This window comes from Macaca nemestrina, chromosome 14 (assembly GCF_043159975.1).
Source record: "Macaca nemestrina isolate mMacNem1 chromosome 14, mMacNem.hap1, whole genome shotgun sequence".
NCBI classification, from domain to species: domain Eukaryota; kingdom Metazoa; phylum Chordata; class Mammalia; order Primates; family Cercopithecidae; genus Macaca; species Macaca nemestrina.
In genome coordinates, this window is record NC_092138.1 from 32,768,485 (window position 1) to 32,789,468 (window position 20,984).

The following is a 20,984-nucleotide window of genomic DNA, read 5'->3' on the forward strand; positions in this document are numbered from 1 at the left end:
CAAAAGCTCATGTTCGTAACACAAGGGAAAGCCACTGAAGGGTTTCAAGCGGGGGATGACACAGTCAGCTTTGCATTTTCATAAGACGATACTGACTGCACTCTGAGGGATTTCAGAAACAGAAAACTTGGTAATTGGTTGGAGATGGCAGTCAAGATAGAAGGACATAAAAAGGGAATGCTGATGTGTCTGGTATAATCAACTGGGAGGATTGTGGCACCATTTACTGAGAGAGCCATTAGTAGATAGAGCAAGATTATTAATTTCGTTAAATATATGATATGCTCTCAATAAATAGTGACAATTGTTATTGTCTTTGTGGTTGCTATTATTAATCATTATTCCAAACCACTTGCTGTGACTGGGAGTGATGGTGATTTTTATGGATTTCAGTGGATTTTGGCCTGATGTGTTACTCCCACTATGTACACAGGCACATCTGGAGTTGGTGATTGGAAAAGGAAGTCATCCAAGGGACCAAGAGAAGGTAGACTTAGGATAACGTGAGGAGAACATGAGAAAACAGACTTTTTAATTTTCTGAATTTCCTTCTCCTTTTTCCCAAATCAAGAAATTTTAGATATGATAGTATGACCATGGCCACTAGATCTATGAGAGCAAACAGGTGTATGAGGCATCAATGCTGTATGGGGAGACCAACCTATAAAATTAGTCTGAATTTGCCTTTTGGGGTAAATAATGGATGAGCATAGGCAGGTCAAAGGGCTTTCCTATAAACTGAGTAAGCAAAGAAATCAGGAAGTATGCTTAGATCTTTGACCGTGTTTTTTTTTTTTAAATTTAGATTTTATGTATATATCTTTGCCTCATGTAAAATCTGTCATGTTCATTTAGATAGTTTACATGTAGTAAAAAAAAAAAAAAAAGGATACCTATTAGGATGGTTAGTTGGCACTATAGATTATGTAGCCCATTTTAATTCTGGTGCCACCTCTGCAAGCATACGAGGAGGTTGCTAAGCCTTCACACTATGTGACTGGCTCATGTCCACTGCCTTTGTTCCCTAGAGATACAAGGAAAGCAAAGGCCATGCATCAGGATTAGCCACATGGTGTTAATGAGAATCCCTGCCATCATTATCCTGTTTATCCTGTTAAAGAAGTCCTGGAGTGTATGAGGTAGATGGCAAATGTGTTAAGTATACTAAAAGACAAGGTCCATTTCTGAAGTCTTGAACCCTGAGTTAAGAAATTTTAGGGTACTGAGTCCACGTGCTAACTGGGCATTTTCCAACAAGGCATCTACAAAACAACTAAAGAAAGAGGCAATGAGGGGAAGTCAAATATAAGAAAAGTCCAGATTGCTTTGGTCACATGAGGTCCTGCTTACAATGAAAAGCCACAGTGATTCCTGCTTAATCTCACACATATATTTGGCATCATTAAAGCTTAACCATCATCAGGGAACATCATACAAAGACATTTAGACTGGTATACAGCAAGGGGTTTTAAAGAAGTGGAAAAGATGAATATTTCAAATGACCTTCTAGGCAAGTTTGACATGCATTTTATTTATACTAGAATATTAGGGAGGTCCTTGACGTATTTTAATGTATTTTTATTTATGCCTTATTATATTAAACTAGGAAAAGCATTGAATAATATCTATTTTCACTCTTTTTTATTTATATAAGCACATACACATAGCTTAAAAGTGAACATGTCTTTTTTACAGCCTTGGGAAATTTGTCACATTTTCTAATCTGGTATAATTCAACAAGGTATAAACTACCCCTGCCTCCTGCATTCAATGTAACAAAATAAGCCAGTGCTGAACCATTTGAGCATTTGCATCTATTCCTTATTATATTAACCAGCCCTTGTTTATATTCAGAGTTTTAGCTTTTTGATAAGCCATTTTGATTACTATTCAGAAATTCTGAAGAAGCGAATTTTCCCCCTCACATCACTAGTGGTTAGAAGCATGGATTTGAAAATCAGACTGTGTTTGAAAAAAATTTCTACCATTTTTTAGCTGAGTAATCATTTAACCTTTCTGTGTCTTAGCTTTCTGCATAAACCTTGGATGCTTATTGTAAAACAGAATAAAGTAGAACCTATCTCAAAGACTTGCATTGAGTGCTTTATTACATGTAAAAAACATAGAACTGTGCCTGGCACATATTAAGTGTCCAAAAAATGTTAGTTATCATCATTACCATTTTTATCCTTCTAAAACAGAATCATTTACTTGTTTCTGGGGACTGGGGAAAAGAGTCTACAAAATACATATTTAACCTTTTCCATTGTATTCCTAGCCCTTTGCTTTATCAGGAGCATCAATCTTTTTCCCACTCAAAATATTTTTCATATTCCAGTGGTTCTCAAGTTTTTCTTTTAAATAGGCACCTGTATAATATAGAGAGACATTCCATGAACTTTCACGATATAATCTACAATTTTAGAATCTTTTGATTAAGCACATAAGAACAGAGGAATTTAAGGAACTCTTGCAATAACTCTACAGCCCCTCCTGAGTCTGAGGCTGACTTGGTTAGGAACCATAGTTTTAATCAGTAATTAATATATTTAGACTGAAGTATAATTCTGGTTTATTTTTAATAACCCAATGGGTCACAGCTCTTTCAGTCTCTCTTACCTCGCCCATGACTGCTATGGGAGTCTCTCCTGTTGCCTGAGCAACACGATGTTCTACTAAGTAAAACATATATTCGTCGTAGAGTAGACGGATCAGGTGGAAGGAGCCAAAGCTAGCAGCACTGCGTAAGGTTAAGTCCCGAATAACCATTGAGCTGTTCCAAGAGAAAAGACATATATGCAGCTAATATTAATGACAAAAATTAGCACTCTACCTATTTTTCCTCTTAAAAAAAGTCAAGCTGGGAGTCTATATGGTTGGTATAGTATAAAACCTGCCATGAAATCATTTCATTATTGAAAGCAGTTGCCTCAACTCATTTAAATAGAATGATAAAGAGGTAATCCTCACCGAGACTTGATCCTTATTAGAGATAGATAGTCTTAGTGGAAAAAGTCACTTTACTATCATAGGCAAGTCTGCTGCTTCTACCAAACTCACAAATAAATCAGAATTCAACAAAAAATATTTCTGAAAGATTCAGCACTCATCACTACCCTAAGAAAAAGCAACTTGAAGTAAAAATCTTACTGATGAAGGTTGGCAGTCTGTCCCCTCTCAGTGATAATGACCTCTGGGGTATGCTTTAGGAAAAATATGTATTTCTGCCAGACAAAGCTTACAAAATATACTAAGCAATATTCCCCGATGTGGCAATATAGATTACAGGCAAGTATGTACAAGGATTCCAGCAAGTTTTCTTGGAAGGTAAACGTATTAAGTGCTTCCAGTTTCTTATGATTTTCACTTAAATTATGGCATATTTACATTAGAAATAAGCACAATAAAATCAATTAAGAAATCCATTATTTTTGAAAATGCATTTAATGTATATAATATGAAAATATAAGCAATATTATTAATAAAATAATAATAAACTCTATTATATTTAAAATGCAAATGAGTCCAAAATAAAATCTTGGCTTCAACATGCCAATCATTAAGCTTGTTCACACACTTCAAACCTTAAAATAGTCAAAATTTAGAATCAGAGTGATGTGTGTGTGAGAGTGTGTGTATGTGTGTGTTTCTTACCACTTTCATTTATTGGCCTTTTTCTAAAGACTTTTGGCACACGAACACTAAAACCACCATTGAATTCTCAGGAGAAAGAGGTAAAATCTCACCTATGCCTTGTTTTACAGTAAAGAATTATAACACATTAGGCAAATGGAAAAACAAAGACTGTACTTTTGTTTTCTGTTTCATTTTTCAACCTTGTTTAAAGAGAGGCTACTAATACATCAAATTGTATGCATTCAACTTGGCAAGTGACAAATCATCATTGTCCATCTGAAACACAGAAGCCTTGAATTCTGATTCTGTCTCTTCATTGACTGTTGACCTCAAAAAGATCATTTATTTCCCTGAGATGTTTTTCCTCTTGCATGAAAACAAAACACTGCCTTTAGTCTTATCTAACTTACATGCTTATTTCAAGGATAAAATAAGTTAAAGGATGTGAAATCAACTTATAACTAGAATGCTATTCAAATATAAGTGATTGTGATTATAATACACAGAAAAAGAGAAGCTGACCTTCTCATTCTCATTTATTTATGGTGGCAAGAATAGCAATTATTATATGATGATGGCAGAGGGCCTCTCAATTCTGTAGATCTATTTACTAAGTTATAATAAGAAGAATAAGTGTGGGTTTGAAGTTACACAGACCCAGGTTACCACTGTGTGATTTCAATTGTGATTACGTAATTTTTTGTAAGGTTCAAAGGTTAGCCCAAGAGTCAAATGAAATAATGTATGTGAAATCTTAAGAAAACTACCCATGTAACTATACTGTTACCTACATTAGTGTTAATAATATATTCATTATCATAAATAGTAGGTCTAGTGAATAATATCTTGTAATTGATTACCTTAATGAATTCCTTAAGTTTACAACTCTATAAATAATTATTAAAAATAAATGAATACTTTCATTTGCATGCCAAAATATATGACAAAATTCTATATATAACTCTATCCATGACTTTTCTAAAATTCAGTGACATATTACCAATTTGTAAAAATAATTTATAAGATCATAATATAAGAGCTATGTGAAAATAAATGTTTATATTCCTATGGAAAAAAATTTTAAAGCAGTGAATCACTTACTAAAAAAAAGCAAAAACAACACAAAACTAAAAATAAAATGTTATGTAACATTTTTACCCATACTAACAAAGACTTGAAATAAATGATTTTTAAAGTAAAACATGAACAGAATATTTGCTCCTAATTGCATTTATCTTGCTGAAGAAAGATAGCAAGTATCTAAAATTTTCAAATTTTAAAAATTTAAAGGATAAGACAAATGGCTAACAAACATAAAAAAATGACTCATTTTATTTGGAATTAAAGAAATGAAAATTAAAGTAAGATACTTTATATACTCTACAAAGCTGTCAGAGGTTAAAAGACCCAATGTTATAGTTGGTTTGGAAAAACTCTCCTTTACTGTCTCTATGAATATAAATTCATAAAACTTTTGTAGAGGGAAATTTGGCAGTATTTGTCAAAATTTAAAATGTCAAAATTTTGACCCAGAAATTGAATTCTAGAAATTTACACAAATAACCAAAGATAGTTACAACTGCAGCACAATATTTGTACTAGTGAGAAACTAGGAGGAGAAAGTAAATATCGTTAAAAAGATAATCTAGTGGATGCTGATTAAACAAGTTATGGCTCATTTAGACATAAAATTGTAAGCATATAAGTAGTTAAAAATGAAGTAGACAAATAAGTAGTAACATGGAAAGATGTTTATAATATAATGGTTAAGTTGAAGCAAGATATATGAGCTCATTTACATAAAAACACTCCATACGTCAAAACATTCCTACCCCCAAGTAAACTGGAATATCTAATACTTTATTAGCATTGAGATCACACATTTCATTAAAGTAGTATTAGTTACTTTAAATGTTTATATCCTTTTACTTGAACTTATCCAAAGATATATGTACGATTGTATATGAAGATAATCATGATAGCATTTTAAAAAACTGTATCAAAATACCAAAACCCATCTTAATGTTCAAGAATAAGGGAATGTCTAAATAATGTATAAGGCATAAACATAATGAAATAGTACGAGGACATTAAACATTATGTTTCTGAAGATATTTAATGGCAAGAAATGCTTAAGATACAATTGCAAATAAAAAATGTTAAGAGAAAAATATAGTTAAATAGTTCACGGGAAACAACTGGATCCCAATTTTATTTAACCCAAAAAGAAAACATTTAACCAGTGGCAATTTCTGGGTAGAAGTTTTTGTATTTCCTAGATTATCTTTTTAAAAAATTAATTTTTTTTTTTTAGAGATGGGGGTCTTGCTGTATTGTCCAGGCTGGGGTGCAGTGATGCCATTATAGTGATTCACTGCAGCATTGAACTCCTGGGTTCCAGTGATCTTATGCTCCTCACCTCCCATAGGCACTTGCTACCATGCCCAGCTTATTATTTTATTTTGTTAAAGATGGGGTCTCACTGTGTGGCCCAGGTTGGTCTCGAATTCCTGGACTCAACAGATCCTCCTGCCTCAGCCTCCCAAATAGCTGGGATTACAGGTGCAAGCCCCCATGCCTGGCCTGTATTTACACATTTTCTAATGTGAGCATATATTAACTGCATAATAAAAATATTTATTTTAAAAGATGTCATTCATTATATAATAATACAGAAAAACAATACCGAGTCAGGTGAATGTTAATAAATCTTTTCAGGAATGAATATCACAGATAGAGAATGAGTCTTTCTTTATACATTTCTAAGTTTGAATTTTAGGTCTTTGTATTTCTCTTTCTCTTTTTTTGTTTTGGAGATGGAGTCTCACTCTTGTTGCCCAGGCTGGAGTGCAATGGCATGATCTCGGCTCACTGCCACCTCCGCCTCTTGGGTTCAAGCGATTCTCCTGCCTCAGCCTCCCGAGTAGCTGGGATTACAAACATGCACCACCACGACTGGCTAATTTTGTATTTTTAGTACAGACAGGGTTTCTCCATGTTGGTCAGGTTGGTGTCGAACTCCCGACCTCAGGTGATCCGCCCACCTTGGCCTTCTGTTAAAATACAATAACCCTGAAATCATGTGAACAACTAAGGAGAATGTTCATAACAAATAGTTTTCTGGTATCATTTTAGAAATGCAAATTCAACTTTTCCAAGAAAATTCACATTTATTTATTCAGCAGATATTTATTGTGTTCCTACTCTGCAGCAGGGTCTTGGTTCAGACAAGAGAGACAAAATTTGGTTTCAAAAAAGATCACATTCTATTAGGTGAGACAGTCAGTAAATATACAAGTAGATAAAAAATATAAAGTTAGAGAGTAAGAGATCCTATAAATCAGGGCCAGAGACTGGAGAGTGATGAGGGCAGGCATTTTAAGTTGGGGTATCTAGAAAATTCTTTCTGAGGAGGTGATATCTGAGCAGAAACTGGATTGAAGTGAGGAAATGAACACAGGTGAAGAATTTTCCTGGCAGAAAGGAGAGCAAATGAAAGAGCTTGAGACAGAACTGTTTGCTGTGTTCAAAGAGCAGCCAGGAGGCTAATGTGGTAGGAAGGCAGTGAGCAAAGAGAAGAATACGTGATAGGGTCTATACGACTCTAGTGGCTGGACTGTGTAGGGTCTAGTAGGCCATGATAAGGCCTTTGGATTTCATTCTGAGTGTTCTGGAAACTTCTAGATGGTTAGGCAATCACCTTATTTCAGCATAAAATGCACATGTAATACTAAATTCTGTTGGAAGTTTTTTAAAAAAAATTTATTGATCCTCAATTATAATACCTAGTTATTTAAAAAATACTGATATGTATGTCACAAAATTATTGTCATATGTTTAGAAAAGAATCAGCTGAATTGTATCATTAACGCTATATCTACTTTATTCTCTCTGTGTCAGGCTTCCGCTCTACATGCCAAGTATTAAATGACACAATTAACAGTTTAATTGGAATCCTATTGTCCGATTCAGACTTCCGTAAGATATGTTGTAAAATTGACTCCACTGAAGTGTTGCTAAGTTACCATGAATTCAACTCTTTTTAAGATCAGAGTTGTAAACGTTAATTATTTTATAATGGACAAGAAATACCTTTGTATATTTATCTTTATAATTCATCATGTGGAAATTGAAACATATACCCTAACATGTGATAGCCAACCTGCCTCTTCTGAGTGTTTGAAGATGTATCACACCCTTCGGGTAAGAACATCACACCTGTGATCCTTATGTGAACTCACTCTTTGAAAAGTGCTTACAGTTGATTCAGAAAAGAGTATTACTTTTTGGAAGATTCATATATTGTCCAGTTGTAGGCAAACTAGGCACCCTGTGCCTACTTTCAAGCCACAATATCAAAGCTATACATTCCATTCTTTAAAAATGGGATATCTGAATGACCTTCAGGGTGGCCCTGAAGAATGCTTTCTTCTGTTATCCACAAAACACACAAGCTGAGAAATGGCCCACATAACTTCTCCAATTCTGCCCAAGAAAGGCAGTGCTTTTTTTTTCTGCCTCCCAGGGAACCACCATTAGTCACTGAAAGCCAGGTTAGGCAAGGAGAGAGCCCCCATTCAGAGCAGAGACTGTTTGTAGCGCTGTATCAACTGCTATCATGATTCTCTGCAAGTTCATTTCTATATTTCTATGTATGTAAATACATACAAAAAAAGTTAGAAATTAAGAGATTAAGCATCTGATTTCAGAACATGAAGGGCCTACTATGTATGTGACTGCCAAATTTATAATGGCATTTACAAATTTACAAATTTTTGGCATCTGCAATGCCAAAAACATTAAAAAATATTCTAATTCTGCTTCTCTGATAGTTTGTGAATGCAATTTTCACTACTCAATCTGTTCTTATGTCTCAGTAAAAAACAGTTCAGATATTAAAGGCTCAAGTTTCTAAGCTACTGACTTTGCCTACCAGCAGGAGGTATGCATCTGTCTGAATGCGCCTTTCCTTCAGGGGCCCTGAACTGTATGCTTTCAAGTCTTTTTGAAACGAAAATAATAACCATAATAGTGTCTAATAACAACAAGCCAATTATCCTCAACTCAGGGAGGACAGAGGCCAGGTAAGTGATGGTCTACTGGGATTGTATATCTGCAGAGAACAAGAAATGCAAGTAAGTAATTTTCTCTCCTTTCAAGATACCTGCAACAAATCTCTGTGGAGATGAAGGCTCCAGGGATGTATTTCTAAAATGACATCGACTAAATATAGAAAAAAAAAAAAAAAAACAACCAACAACCACAGGTAGAGGTAAGAGCAAGTGTGACACTAACAACATAAGAAAGCAGTAGGAAGAAAAAAAACACCTTGCTTTTTTGGATGTAGAGGATGGACTCTGACTTTGGTCATGTAAGTTTTGGAACAGCCAGTCAAGTGTACTGCCAGTCAGTGTACTGCTGTTTCATCAATCATTCATGGAGCACATATACCATTTATGTTATTTTCTGGGAAAAAAACTTGATGAATAAAAAACTCTTGGGCAACTGGGAAAATATCTGAAATCTTAAAAAATGTTCCCAAATCAAATTTTCTAATTCTACCATTACTACAACTGTTGCTGCATCTACCTCAAGAACACTGTGATAACGCATTTCAAATCCTTCTGATGTATCAAGGGAAAACATAATTTCTCATCAACACATTTCTCATGAACACCCAGATCCAAATCTAGCACTGGCTTCACTGATGCATACTAGTGGGTCACAGAGCCAGACAACACCTTAATAATTTGCTTCTTGAATTATGTGGGCTAAAGGTACTAAATATATGAGAGGCAGGACTATGGAATTGTACCACTAAAAAAACAAAAACAAAACAACAGCAAAAAACTGGCTGGCTTGCTTTCATTGCATTTGACCCTGGGCTAGACACTAGACGGCTATTTTCAGGACGTAAGGATAATTTAACTCTTAATGAAACATATGATGTGGATCTATATGTCTACTTCAGTTTAAGAAATAAGAATTTGGACCAAATCAGTTGAGAAAGAAAAAAGTCACTTATAATAAAACCAAAGGAACTACCATCATAATTAAAAGACCTCTGATTCCATCATTATAACCAACGGTGGTCAAAACAATATGGAAATCCTATAGTCTGGGTTTACTGAGTTCACAAGTACTATTCGTTCCTAAATTCTGTTACTTATTCATAGTCTTTCCCTCCTCACAACGAGCTTTGGACTCACCACTGATGAGAAGATGATGACCATAGTGTAGACACAGCTACAGTCGGGCGTATGTCTTGTGGCCACCACTTTCTGATATGTGCATGGCCGCACAGACTCTACACTAGAGACTGCCTATGCTTTACAGCAGATATTAACCTTAGGGCCAAATCAGTGGGGCCAGCTTTCTCTAAAGCAGCTAAAAAATGAACTCTTACCACAAGAACAAATGCCAGAGTTAAAAATATAATTTACCCGACTTACGAAAGAATTCCATCCTACATATATGGTAAAGACACTGACTTACAAAGGTCATAAATGCTGGTTTTTTTCTTTTTTTTAATTATACTTTATGTTCTAGAGTATATGTGCACAACGTGCAGGTTTGTTACATATGTATACATGTGCCATGTTGGTGTGCTGCACCCATTAACTCGTCATTTACACTAGGTATATCTCCTAATGCTATCCCTCTCCCCTCCCCCAATCCCACAACAGGCCCCGGTGTGTGCTGTTCCCCTTCCTGTGTCCAAGTGTTCTCATTGTTTAATTCCCACCTATGAGTGAGAACATGCAGTGTTTGGTTTTCTGCCCGTGCAACAGTTTGCTGAGAATGATGGTTTACAGCTGCATCCATGTCCCTACAAAGGACATGAACTCATCCTTTTTTATGGCTGCATAGTATTCCATGGTGTATATGTGCCACATTTTCTTAATCCAGTCTGTCGTTGATGGACATTTGGGTTGGTTCCAAGTCTTTGCTATTGTGAATAGTGCCACAATAAACATACATATGCGTGTGTCTTATAGCAGCATGATTTATAATCCTTTGGTATATACCCAGTACTGGGATGGCTGGGTCAAATGGTATTTCTAGTTCTAGATTCTTAAGGAATCACCACACTGTCTTCCACAATGGTTGAAGTAGTTTACACTCCCACTAACAGTGTAAAAGTGTTCCTATTTCTCCACATCCTCTCCAGCACCTATTGTTTCCTGACTTTTTAATGATCGCCATTCTAACTGGTGTGAGACAGTATCTCATTGTGGTTTTGATTTGCATTTCTCTGATGGCTAGTGATGGTGAACATTTTTTTATGTGTCTGTTGGCTGTATAAATGACTTCTTTTGAGACGTGTCTGTTAATATCCTTTGCCCACTTTTTGATGGGGTTTTTTTCTTGTAAATTTGTTTGAATTCTTTGTAGGTTCTGGATATTAGCCCTTTGTCAGATGAGTAGATTGCAAAAATTTTCTCCCATTCTGTAGGTTGCCTGCTCACTCTGATGGTAGTTTCTTTTGTTGTGCAGAAGCTCTTTAGTTTCATTAGATCCCATTTGTCAATTCTGGCTTTTGTTGCCATTGCTTTTGGTGTTTTAGACATGAAGTCCTTGCCCATGCCTATCTCCTGAATGGTATTGCCTAGGTTTTCTGCCAGGGTTGTTATGGTTTTAGGTCTAACACGTACGTCTCTAATCCATCTTGAATTAATTTTTGTATAAGGTGTAAGGAAGAGATCCAGTTTCAGCTTTCTACTTATGGCTAGCCAGTTTTCCCAGCACCATTTATTAAATAGGGAATCATTTCCACATTTCTTGTTTTTGTCAGGTGTGTCAAAGATCAGATGGTTGTAGATGTGTGGTATTATTTCTGAGGGCTCTGTTTTGTTCCATTGGTCTAGATCTCTGTTTTGGTACCAGTACCATGCTGTTTTGGTTACTGTAGCCTTGTAGTATAGCTTGAAGTCAGGTAGCGTGATACCTCCAGCTTTGTTCTTTTGGCTTAGGATTATCTTGGCATTGCGGACTCTTTTTTGGTTCCATATGAACTTTAAAGTAGTTTTTTCCAATTCTGTGAAGAAGGTCATTGGTAGCTTAATGGGGATGGCATTGAATCTATAAATTACCTTGGGAAGTATGGCCATTTTCATGATATTGATTCTTCCCATCCATGAGTATGGAATGTTCTTCCATTTGTTTGTGTCCTCTTTTATTTCACTGAGCAGTGGTTTGTGGTTCTCCTTGAAGAGGTCCTTTACATCTCTTGTAAGTTGGATTCCTAGGTATTTTATTCTCTTTGAAGCAATTGTGAATGGGAGTTCATTCATGATTTGGCTCTCTGTTTGTCTGTTATTGGTGTATAAGAATGCCTGTGATTTCTGCACATTGATTTTGTATCCTGAGACTTTGCTGAAGTTGCTTATCAGCTTAAGGAGATTTTGGGCTGGGACGATGGGGTTTTCTAAATATACAATCATGTCATCTGTAAACAGGGACAATCTGACTTCCTCTTTTCCTAATTGAATACCCTTTATTTCTTTCTCTTGCCTGACTGCCCTGGCCAGAACTTCCAACACTATGTTGAATAGGAGTGGTGAGAGAGGACATCCCTGTCTTGTGCCAGTTTTTGAGGGGAATGCTTCAAGTTTTTGCCCATTCAGTGTGATATTGGCTGTGGGTTTGTCATAAACAGCTCTTATTATTTTGAGATAAGTTCCATCGGTACCTAATTTATTGAGAGTTTTTAGCATGAAGGGCTGTTGAATTTTGTCAAAAGCCTTTTCTGCATCTATTGAGATAATCACGTAGTTTTGTCTTTGGTTCTGTTTATATGCTGGATTACGTTTATTGATTTGCATATATTGAACCAGCCTTGCATCCCAGGGATGAAGCCCACTTGATCATGGTGGATAAGCTTTTTGATGTGCTGCTGGATTCGGTTTGCCAGGATTTTATTGAGGATTTTTGCATCAATGTTCATCAGGGATATTGGTCTAAAACTCTCTTTTTTTTTTTGTGTCTCTGCCAGGCTTTGGTATCACGATGATGTTGGTCTCATAAAAAGAGTTAGTGAGGATTCCCTCTTTTTCTATTGATTGGAATAGTTTCAGAAGGAATGGTACCAGCTCCTCCTTGTACCTCTGGTAGAATTCGGCTGTGAATCCGTCTGGTCCTGGATTTTTTTTGGTTGGTAGGCTATTAATTATTGCCTCAATTTCAGAGCCTGTTATTGGAGTATTCAGGGATTCAACTTCTTCCTGGTTTAGTCTTGGGAGAGTGTAGGTGTCCAGGAATTCATCCATTTTTTCTAGGTTTTCTAGTTTATTTGCGTAGAGGTGTTTATAGTATTCTTTGATGGTGGTCTGTATTTCTGTGGGGTTGGTGGTGATATCCCCTTTATCACTTTTTATTGCATCTATTTGATTCTTTTCTCTTCTTTATTAGTCTTGCTAGCGGTCTATCAATTTTGTTGATCTTTTCAAAAAAACAGCTCCTCTATTCATTGATTTTTTGAAGGGTTTTTTGTGTCTCTATCTCCTTCAGTTATGCTCTGATCTATTACTTGCCTTCTGCTAGCTTTTGAATGTGTTTGCTCTTGCTTCTCTAGTTCTTTTAATTGTGACATTAGCATGTCAAATTTAGATCTTTCCTGCCTTCTCTTGTGGACATTTAGTGCTATAAATTTCCCTCTACACACTGCTTTAAATGTGTCCCAGAGATTCTGGTATGTTGTATCTTTGTTCTCATTGGTTTCAAAGAACATCTTTATTTCTGCCTTCATTTCGTTATGTACCCAGTAGTCATTCAGGAGCAGGTTGTTCAGTTTCCACGTGGTTGGGAGGTTTCGATTTTCTTAATCCTGAGTTTTAGTTTGATTGCACTGTGGTCTGAGAGTTTGTTACAATTTCTGTTCTTTTACATTTGCTGAGGAGTGCTTTACTTCCAACTATGTGGTCAGTTTTGGAATAAGTGTGATGTGGTGCTGAGAAAAATGTACATTCTGTTGATTTGGGGTGGAGAATTCTGTAGATGTCTGTTAGGTCTGCTTGGTGCAGAGTTGAGTTCAATTCCTAGATAATCCTAGTTAACTTTCTGTTTTGTTGATCTGTCTAATGTTGACAGTGGGGTGTTAAAGTCTCCCATTATTATTGTGTGGGAGTCTAAGTCTCTTTGTAAGTCTCTAAGGACTTGCTTTATGAATCTGGGTGCTCCTGTATTGGGTGCATATATATTTAGGGTAGTTAGCTCTTCTTGTTGAATTGATCCCTTTACCATTATGTAATGGCCTTCTTTGTCTCTTTTGATCTTTGTTGGTTTACAGTCTGTTTTATCAGAGACTAAGATTGCAACCCCTCACTTTGTTTTTGTTTTCCATTTGCTTGGTAGATCTTCCATCTCTTTATTTTGAGCCTACATGTGCCTCTGCACGTGAGATGGGTCTCCTGAATATAGCAAACTGATGGGTCTTGACTCTTTATCCAATTTGCCAGTCTGTTTTTTTTAATTGGAGCATTTAGCACATTTACATTTAAGGTTAATATTGTTATGTGTGAACTTGATCCTGTCATTATGATATTAGCTGGTTATTTTGCTCGTTAGTTAATGCAGTTTCTTCCTAGCATCGATGGTCTTTACATTTTGGCATGTTTTTGCAGTGGCTGGTACTGGCTGTTCCTTTCCAAGTTTAGTGCTTCCTTCAGGAGCTCTTGTCGGGCAGGCCTGGTGGTGACAAATCTCTCAGCATTTGCTTGTCTGTAGAGGATTTTATTTCTTCTTCACTTATGAAACTTTGTTTGGCTGGATATGAAATTCTGGGTTGAAAATCCTTTTCTTTAAGAATGTTGAATATTGGCCCCTCTTCTGGCTTGTAGAGCTTCTGCCAAGAGATCCGCTGTTAGTCTGATGGGCTTCCCTTTGTGGGTAACCTGGCCCTTCTCTCTGGCTGCCCTTAACATTTCTTCCTTCATTTCAACTTTGGTGAATCTGACAATTATGTGTCTTGGAGTTGCTCTTCTCGAGGAGCATCTTTGTGGAGTTCTCTGTATTTCCTGAATTTGAACATTGGCCTGCCTTGCTAGGTTGGGGAAGTTCTCCTGGATAATATCCCACAGAGTGTTTTCCAACTTGGTTCCATTCTCCCCGTCACTTTCAGGTACACCAATCAGACGCAGATTTGGTCTTTTCACATAGTCCCATATTTCTTGGAGGCTTTGTTCATTTCTTTTTACTCTTTTTTCCTCTAAACTTCGCTTCTCACTTCATTTCATGCATTTGATCTTCAATCACTGATACCCTTTCATCCAGTTGAGTCAGTTACTGAAGCTTGTGCATTTGTCACGTAGTTCTTGTGTCATGGTTTTCATCTCTATCAGGTTGTTTAAGGACTTCTCTACATTGGTTATTCTAGTTAGCCATTCATCAAATCTTTTTTTCAAGGTTTTTAGCTTCTTTGTGCTGGGTTTGTACTTCCTCCTTTAGCTCAGAGAAGTTTGTTTGTCTGAAGCCTTCTTCTCTCAATTTGTCAAAGTCATTCTCCATCCAGCTTTGTTCCATTGCTGGCGAGGAGCTGCGTTCCTTTGGAGGGGGAGAGGTGCTCTGATTTTTAGAATTTTCAGCTTTTCTGTGCTGCTTTTTCCCCATCTTTGTGGTTTTATCTACCTTTGGTCTTTGATGATGGTGACATACAGATGGGGTTTTGGTGTGGATATCCTTTCTGTTAGTTAGTTTTCCTTCTAACAGTAAGGACCCTCAGCTGTAGGTCAGTTGGAGTTTGCTCGAGGTCCACTGCAGACCCTGTTTGCCTGCGTATCAGCAGCGGAGGCTGCAGAAGAGTGAATACTGCTAAACAGCAAATGTTGCTGCCTGATCGTTCCTCTGGAAGCTTCGTCTCAGAGGTGTACTTGGCCGTGTGAGGTGTGAGGTGTCAGTCTGCCCCTAGAGGGGGATGTCTCCCAGTTAGGGGATACTTGGGGATCAGGAACTCACTTGAGCAGGTAGTCTGTCAGTTCTCAGACCTCAAACTCTGTGCTGGGAGAATCACTACTCTCTTCAAAGCTGTCAGACAGGGACATTTACATCTGCAGAGATTTCTGCTGCCTTTTGTTTGGCTATGCCCTGTCCCCAGAGGTGGAGTCTACAGAGGCAGGCAGGCCTCCTTGAGCTGCTGTAGGCTCCACCCAGTTTGAGCTTCCTGGCTGCTTTGTCTACCTACTTAAGATTCAGCAACAGTGGGTGCCCCTCCCCCAGCCTCCCTGATGCCTTGTAGTTCGATCTCAGACTGCTGTGCTAGCAATGAGGGAGGCTCCATGGGCGTGGGACCCTCTGAGCCAGGCGCGGGATATAATCTCCTGGTGTGCCATTTGCTAAGACCCTTGGTAAAGCGCAGTATTAGGGTGGGAGTGACCCAATTTTCCAGGTGTTGTGTGTCACGGTTTCCCTTGGCTAGGAAAGGGAATTCTCTGACCCCTCGCGCTTCCCGGGTGAGGCGATGCCTCATCCTGCTTCGGCTCTCACTCACTGGGCTGCACCCACTGTCCTGCACCCACTGTCCGACATGCCCCAGTGAGGTGAACCCGGTACCTCAGTTGGAAGTGCAGAAATCATCCGTCTTCTGTGTCGCTCACGCTGGGATCTGGAGGCTGGAGCTGTTCCTATTCGGCCATCTTGGAACCACCTCATAAATGCTGTTTTTAATTTTTGTGGCGGAGTTATGGTGAACAGCTCATCCCATCATTTGATATATGTCATGTAATCAGAAAGCCCTTTTCTTCTGGGTGCTTCTATGTCTACAAAAGTACACATTTCTATCTATACTATTTTAGTCAAAAACTGATTTATATTATTAATAAGCTATGTTACTGTCTACTAGATTACTGGCAATCATTAGAATCACCAGGAGAGCTTTGTGAAAAAAAATCCTGATTATCCTCATTCCTAATCACTATCTTTTTTTTTTTTGAGACGGAGTCTCACTCTGTCGCCTAGGCTGGAGTGCAGTGGCACGATCTCGGCTCACTGCAAGCTCTGCCTCCTGGGTTCACGCCATTCTCCTGACTCAGTCTCCCAAGTAGCTGGGACTATAGGCTCCTGCCCCCATGCCCAGCTAATTTTTTGTATTTTTAGTGGAGATGGGGTTTCACTGTGTTAGTCAGGATGGTCTCCATCTCCTCAGCTCGTGATCCAACCACCTCGGCCTCCCAAAGTGCTGGGATTACAGGCATGAATCACCATGCTCAGCCACTAATCACTGTCTCTTACCCACCAAGATTTTGATTTAGTAGGTCTTGGAAGGCACTTAGGATTTGTTTCTTTGTTTTACATTAATTCTGATGTGCAGCCAGGTTTGAAAACAGTTATAACTGATAGAAGTAAGAAGGTAGATAGTTCTGGGTATGCATCAGAATCAACTGAAGTACTTTTTAAGACATAAATTGCTGGGCCTTATCTCTACAGGTTCTGATACAGGTAGATTTGGAGGAAGTGCTAGGAATTTGCATTTCTAACATGTTTCCAATTGATAGTGATGCTACTGGTATAGGGACCACATTCTGAACATCACTAAACAGAGAACTAAAGGAGACTAGTGTTAGGCCTCAAGAAAGAAGTCTAAATAATGTATGTTGCAAGAGGGAGTACAGTAGCCCTTTTCTGATTATTGCTGAATACATTATCTAGACTGGAATCTCAGATGTTCACATCTGAGGACATCTAGGGCTTTGAGCAAGAGATTTCTTTTCCTAGCAGAAAGTTTATTTCTCTAAGTTTCCTGGTACATTTCCATGATGTTGTAATCACTGACTTGGGTTGAAGGTAGTTGTAACAGGGAGTTTCCACAAACTAAAGTCTTTACTCCTTTCTTTTCTTTTGTCACAGAAGCATATACACACACATACACACACATATTTGCAGAATATGAAGAAGCAAGTCTAGGAAAAACCTAGATGATACCTGTAGAAAGACCATTTTAGCAGAAATTGCCTGGCGGCTTTAGGAAAACTGGGTCTTCCTTCATAGGGTTTCAGTGCTTGCATCATCACATTGTCAAGCCACGCAGCCCACTGCTCCAGGGTGCTCTGCTGCTGAAGAGTCATCTTGAAATCTGTTTCTAGTCTCTGAACCATGTTGTCATCACACTGGCACACCCAGGAAGCCTGCTCCTGAGACAGTAACACAGAAAGCAAAGGAAAAGTTCAACTCAGCATCCTTTCATTGAACATCAGCACACACACCAGATGCAAGAACAGAGCTTCACACAGTTAAATGAATCCAGAAAATAAAAAACTACTGTCAATTGTTAGGGTAACACAATCTTTATCAGTTTTAAGGGATGAATATTTCTTGTTGCTCACTCTGGTACATAAAAAAGTGATGTCACATGTAAGTATGATTTGGTTTTTCTACATTAACTAGTCTGTGTAAAAGACTAAAATACATGATTACTTCAAAAAACAGAAGTCTGAACGTACAGTAGGCAGGGTCCTTCATTCTATTCAGCTTTCACACTGCTTTCAGAAGTTCTCTTTTTGTTCCCCATCAGATAAAACTTTAAAACCAATTCATTTGAGAAGATTTAGGGTAAATCAGACAGATAAACAGATACAATCGGCCAAAAGTGGTCCCCTCAAGATTAAAACAGAAACAAACACTGAATGGTACTAGGTAGAAGCATATGCTGTTATGAGTTCTATGGATTGGGAACAGAAATCTCAAGGGCTATCAAGGCAAGGCTATGAATGCAAATTAATTCAGAGAACTGAAAACAACAATAACAACAACAACAAAAAATCTTTTGAGAAAATGTAGACATGCTTCCTGCCAAAAAATGTGATTATTGCAATTTTCCTTCTGGTTCTGGTTGGGAAATGTTTGGTAACAGCAATGAAAATAGCAAATTTTAAAGCTACTTTTCAGTGGTTGCCATAAGTATTGTGATGTCTCCAGTGCTATGTTGTATTTTAAGATTTAAAAAAACCTATTCATTCAAGGCAAAACATAATTATTTGGTAATGTAATATTTGACGGGGAATGAGAAGACATAGGCTTTAGGGTCTGAATTAACAAAACTAACCTCGAGCAATTAATTTAGGTGGGCCTCAGTTTCCCTAAGCATAAAATTAAACAAATGAAATTTAATGAAAAATTTTAAGCTGGGTTCGTTGTGTCCAGATAATTTTGTCAAGACAGATTTCTTTGGAGAAGTGTCTATGAGGCTCCCAATAAAACCCTGTGAATATATACGTATTTTTCTCAAAAGGGTGTCTATAGTTTTTTTTTTCTATATGCTCTCAAAAAAACAAATTCATTCAAATTGACAACTTCAACGGAATAAATCCATTATCTCCTTCTTCTAGTTCCAGGATCTCTCCTGATCCTACAGACTTTACCTATTCAAGGGACATTTCAACCTGGAGGCACTTCAAATGCAAAATGCCCCAAACTTAACTTATTTTAAATTCTCAGGGAAACCTACTGTTTCTTCTGTATCTCAGCTGATGATATTATTCAGTCTTTTTTCTCTTAACTAATTAATCATAAATCCATTCAGATGTTACCTTCTGAATACCACTTTTAAATATTTTAAGTATACTAAAATATAATTATAGAAAAAACTGTAAATACAAACAAGCTAAAAAGGAACAAAACATTAAGAATACTTAAAATGGCAACAGTAAGAAATTATGGCATGTCATGCTGATGTATGTACCTTTCAAACTTTTCTCTGCATATATAAATATATATATTTATGCATATATTATAATACACACATACACTATATTATTTATGCATACATTTATATTTTAAATATATATTTGTAATATAAAACACTCATATTTATACATACATTTTATATTATTATATGCTTATACATACTTAAATGTTTAAAATAAAAGAGGATCATATTATATTTTCTATTAGATATTCTGATTAGTTTCACTTAGAAATATATAGTAACCATCTTTCCATGTAGGCAAATTAGACCTATATTTATTGTCCACTGAATGAATTTGTTTTATTGCATAATGTACTATTATTTATATAACCAATCCCACATAGTTAGACATTTGTTTGATTTGTTTGTTCCAACATTTTAGTATTACAAATAAAGCCGAAATTAGCAGGATAGGTTTTTTTGTTTGTTTGCACATTGATAACTGGAAGGAGAAACTTACTAGTATCCATGAAGCAATTTAATTTCATATCTTACCATAAATTCAAACTCACTATTTACTTGGCAGTTAGTTTTTGCCAAGAAAAGATGATAATCTAAAACCTAACTTAGAGAAATAAACCACAGCACATTATTCTGACTTTTCAAACTAATTTATATTATACTTCATTTTACTACTCTCTTCAGTGAAAATATACTAACAATAGAGCACATTGTAAATATTTCCCTGTGAAACGAATGTAGATATTTCAAGTCTATAATTGAAAAAGCTAAGGACATTTACAGATGTTCTTAACTTAGAAAAAAATATATATCCAAAATGAAAAGTAGTCAGGAGCTTCAAAATCAGAATGCTTTTAAATACAGAAACATAAGTATATGCAATAGCTAAGTTATCAAGTCAGCCCACCCAAACCTATTTAGCCCATAATGTGGACTTCAAAAACCACCCATTTACACAAAAAAATTAGAGAATGATGCCATTGTAATACTATCAATTAAACAGGAAACCAACTGTACTGCAATAGAAAAATTATCTTAAATGCATGAAGAAAAGAAATTTTAATTAGAGAAGAATAGAGCAGTAAAAAGTGATATATGGATATCCTGAAAGGAACTTTTTAGCACTTTCAAGCTCTTAGTGTATTATAATATTGACACACATGTAATTTCATTGTTTTAAATAGAAGTCTCCTTATTACAAGAGCATCATTTGTATATTGTCAGATTATTGAGGTTCATGTTACAGGAGTTGGGACAACTTCCAAATGAACTGGAGATGGGGATAAAGGTGAAAAGGGAGGAAAGGGACTCTGGGAAAATCTGGCAAAACTAGGAAAAGAAAAGGAAAGAAATAAGGGTGTTAAAGACGAAAAGTGCTACCTTGAGAAAGAGATTACTCATTAAAATGTACAGAGCTGTGAAAAGTAAAATGTAGGGGGAAATGAAGGACTCACTACAGTGTCATGGTACTCTGAAAAAAGGAAGAAGGTTTTGGAGGGCAGATGCTGAATCATACGGGTTTCAGCAGTAATGACTATCATGGTAGACCCAGAAAAACATGATAGTCAAAAATAGAGGAAAAGAAAGGGTATTCTCAAAGTTGGCAGGTAGAGGATAAGTAGTACAGTAGACATATCACTGATCATTAATATGCAAAGATGTTCTCAAAGTTAATGCTTATAACCAGGGAAGAACTCATTTGTAGAAATAC

The 20,984-nt window shown here is 36.7% G+C and overlaps 1 protein-coding gene across 27 annotated transcripts in view; it reads right to left on the minus strand.

The window, feature by feature from the left end:
- Nucleotides 1–20,984, minus strand: part of LOC105491823 (regulatory factor X3) — a 320,376-nt gene that overhangs the window by 36,388 nt on the left and 263,004 nt on the right. For 26 of the 27 annotated variants that reach the window (XR_011612518.1, XR_011612519.1, XR_011612517.1 and 23 more), the window contains 2 exons: nucleotides 17,551–17,759; nucleotides 2,620–2,773 (listed from right to left, as the gene is read on the minus strand). Coding sequence is in view for 23 of the 27 variants with exons in the window: in XM_071077749.1 (XP_070933850.1) it covers nucleotides 2,620–2,773; nucleotides 17,551–17,759 (363 nt within the window). In the remaining 4 variants the exon portion in view is untranslated. Of the gene's footprint in view, nucleotides 1–2,619; nucleotides 2,774–16,182; nucleotides 16,389–17,550; nucleotides 17,760–20,984 lie in introns of those variants that run through there. The other variant, XM_011758520.2, reaches the window with a different exon arrangement.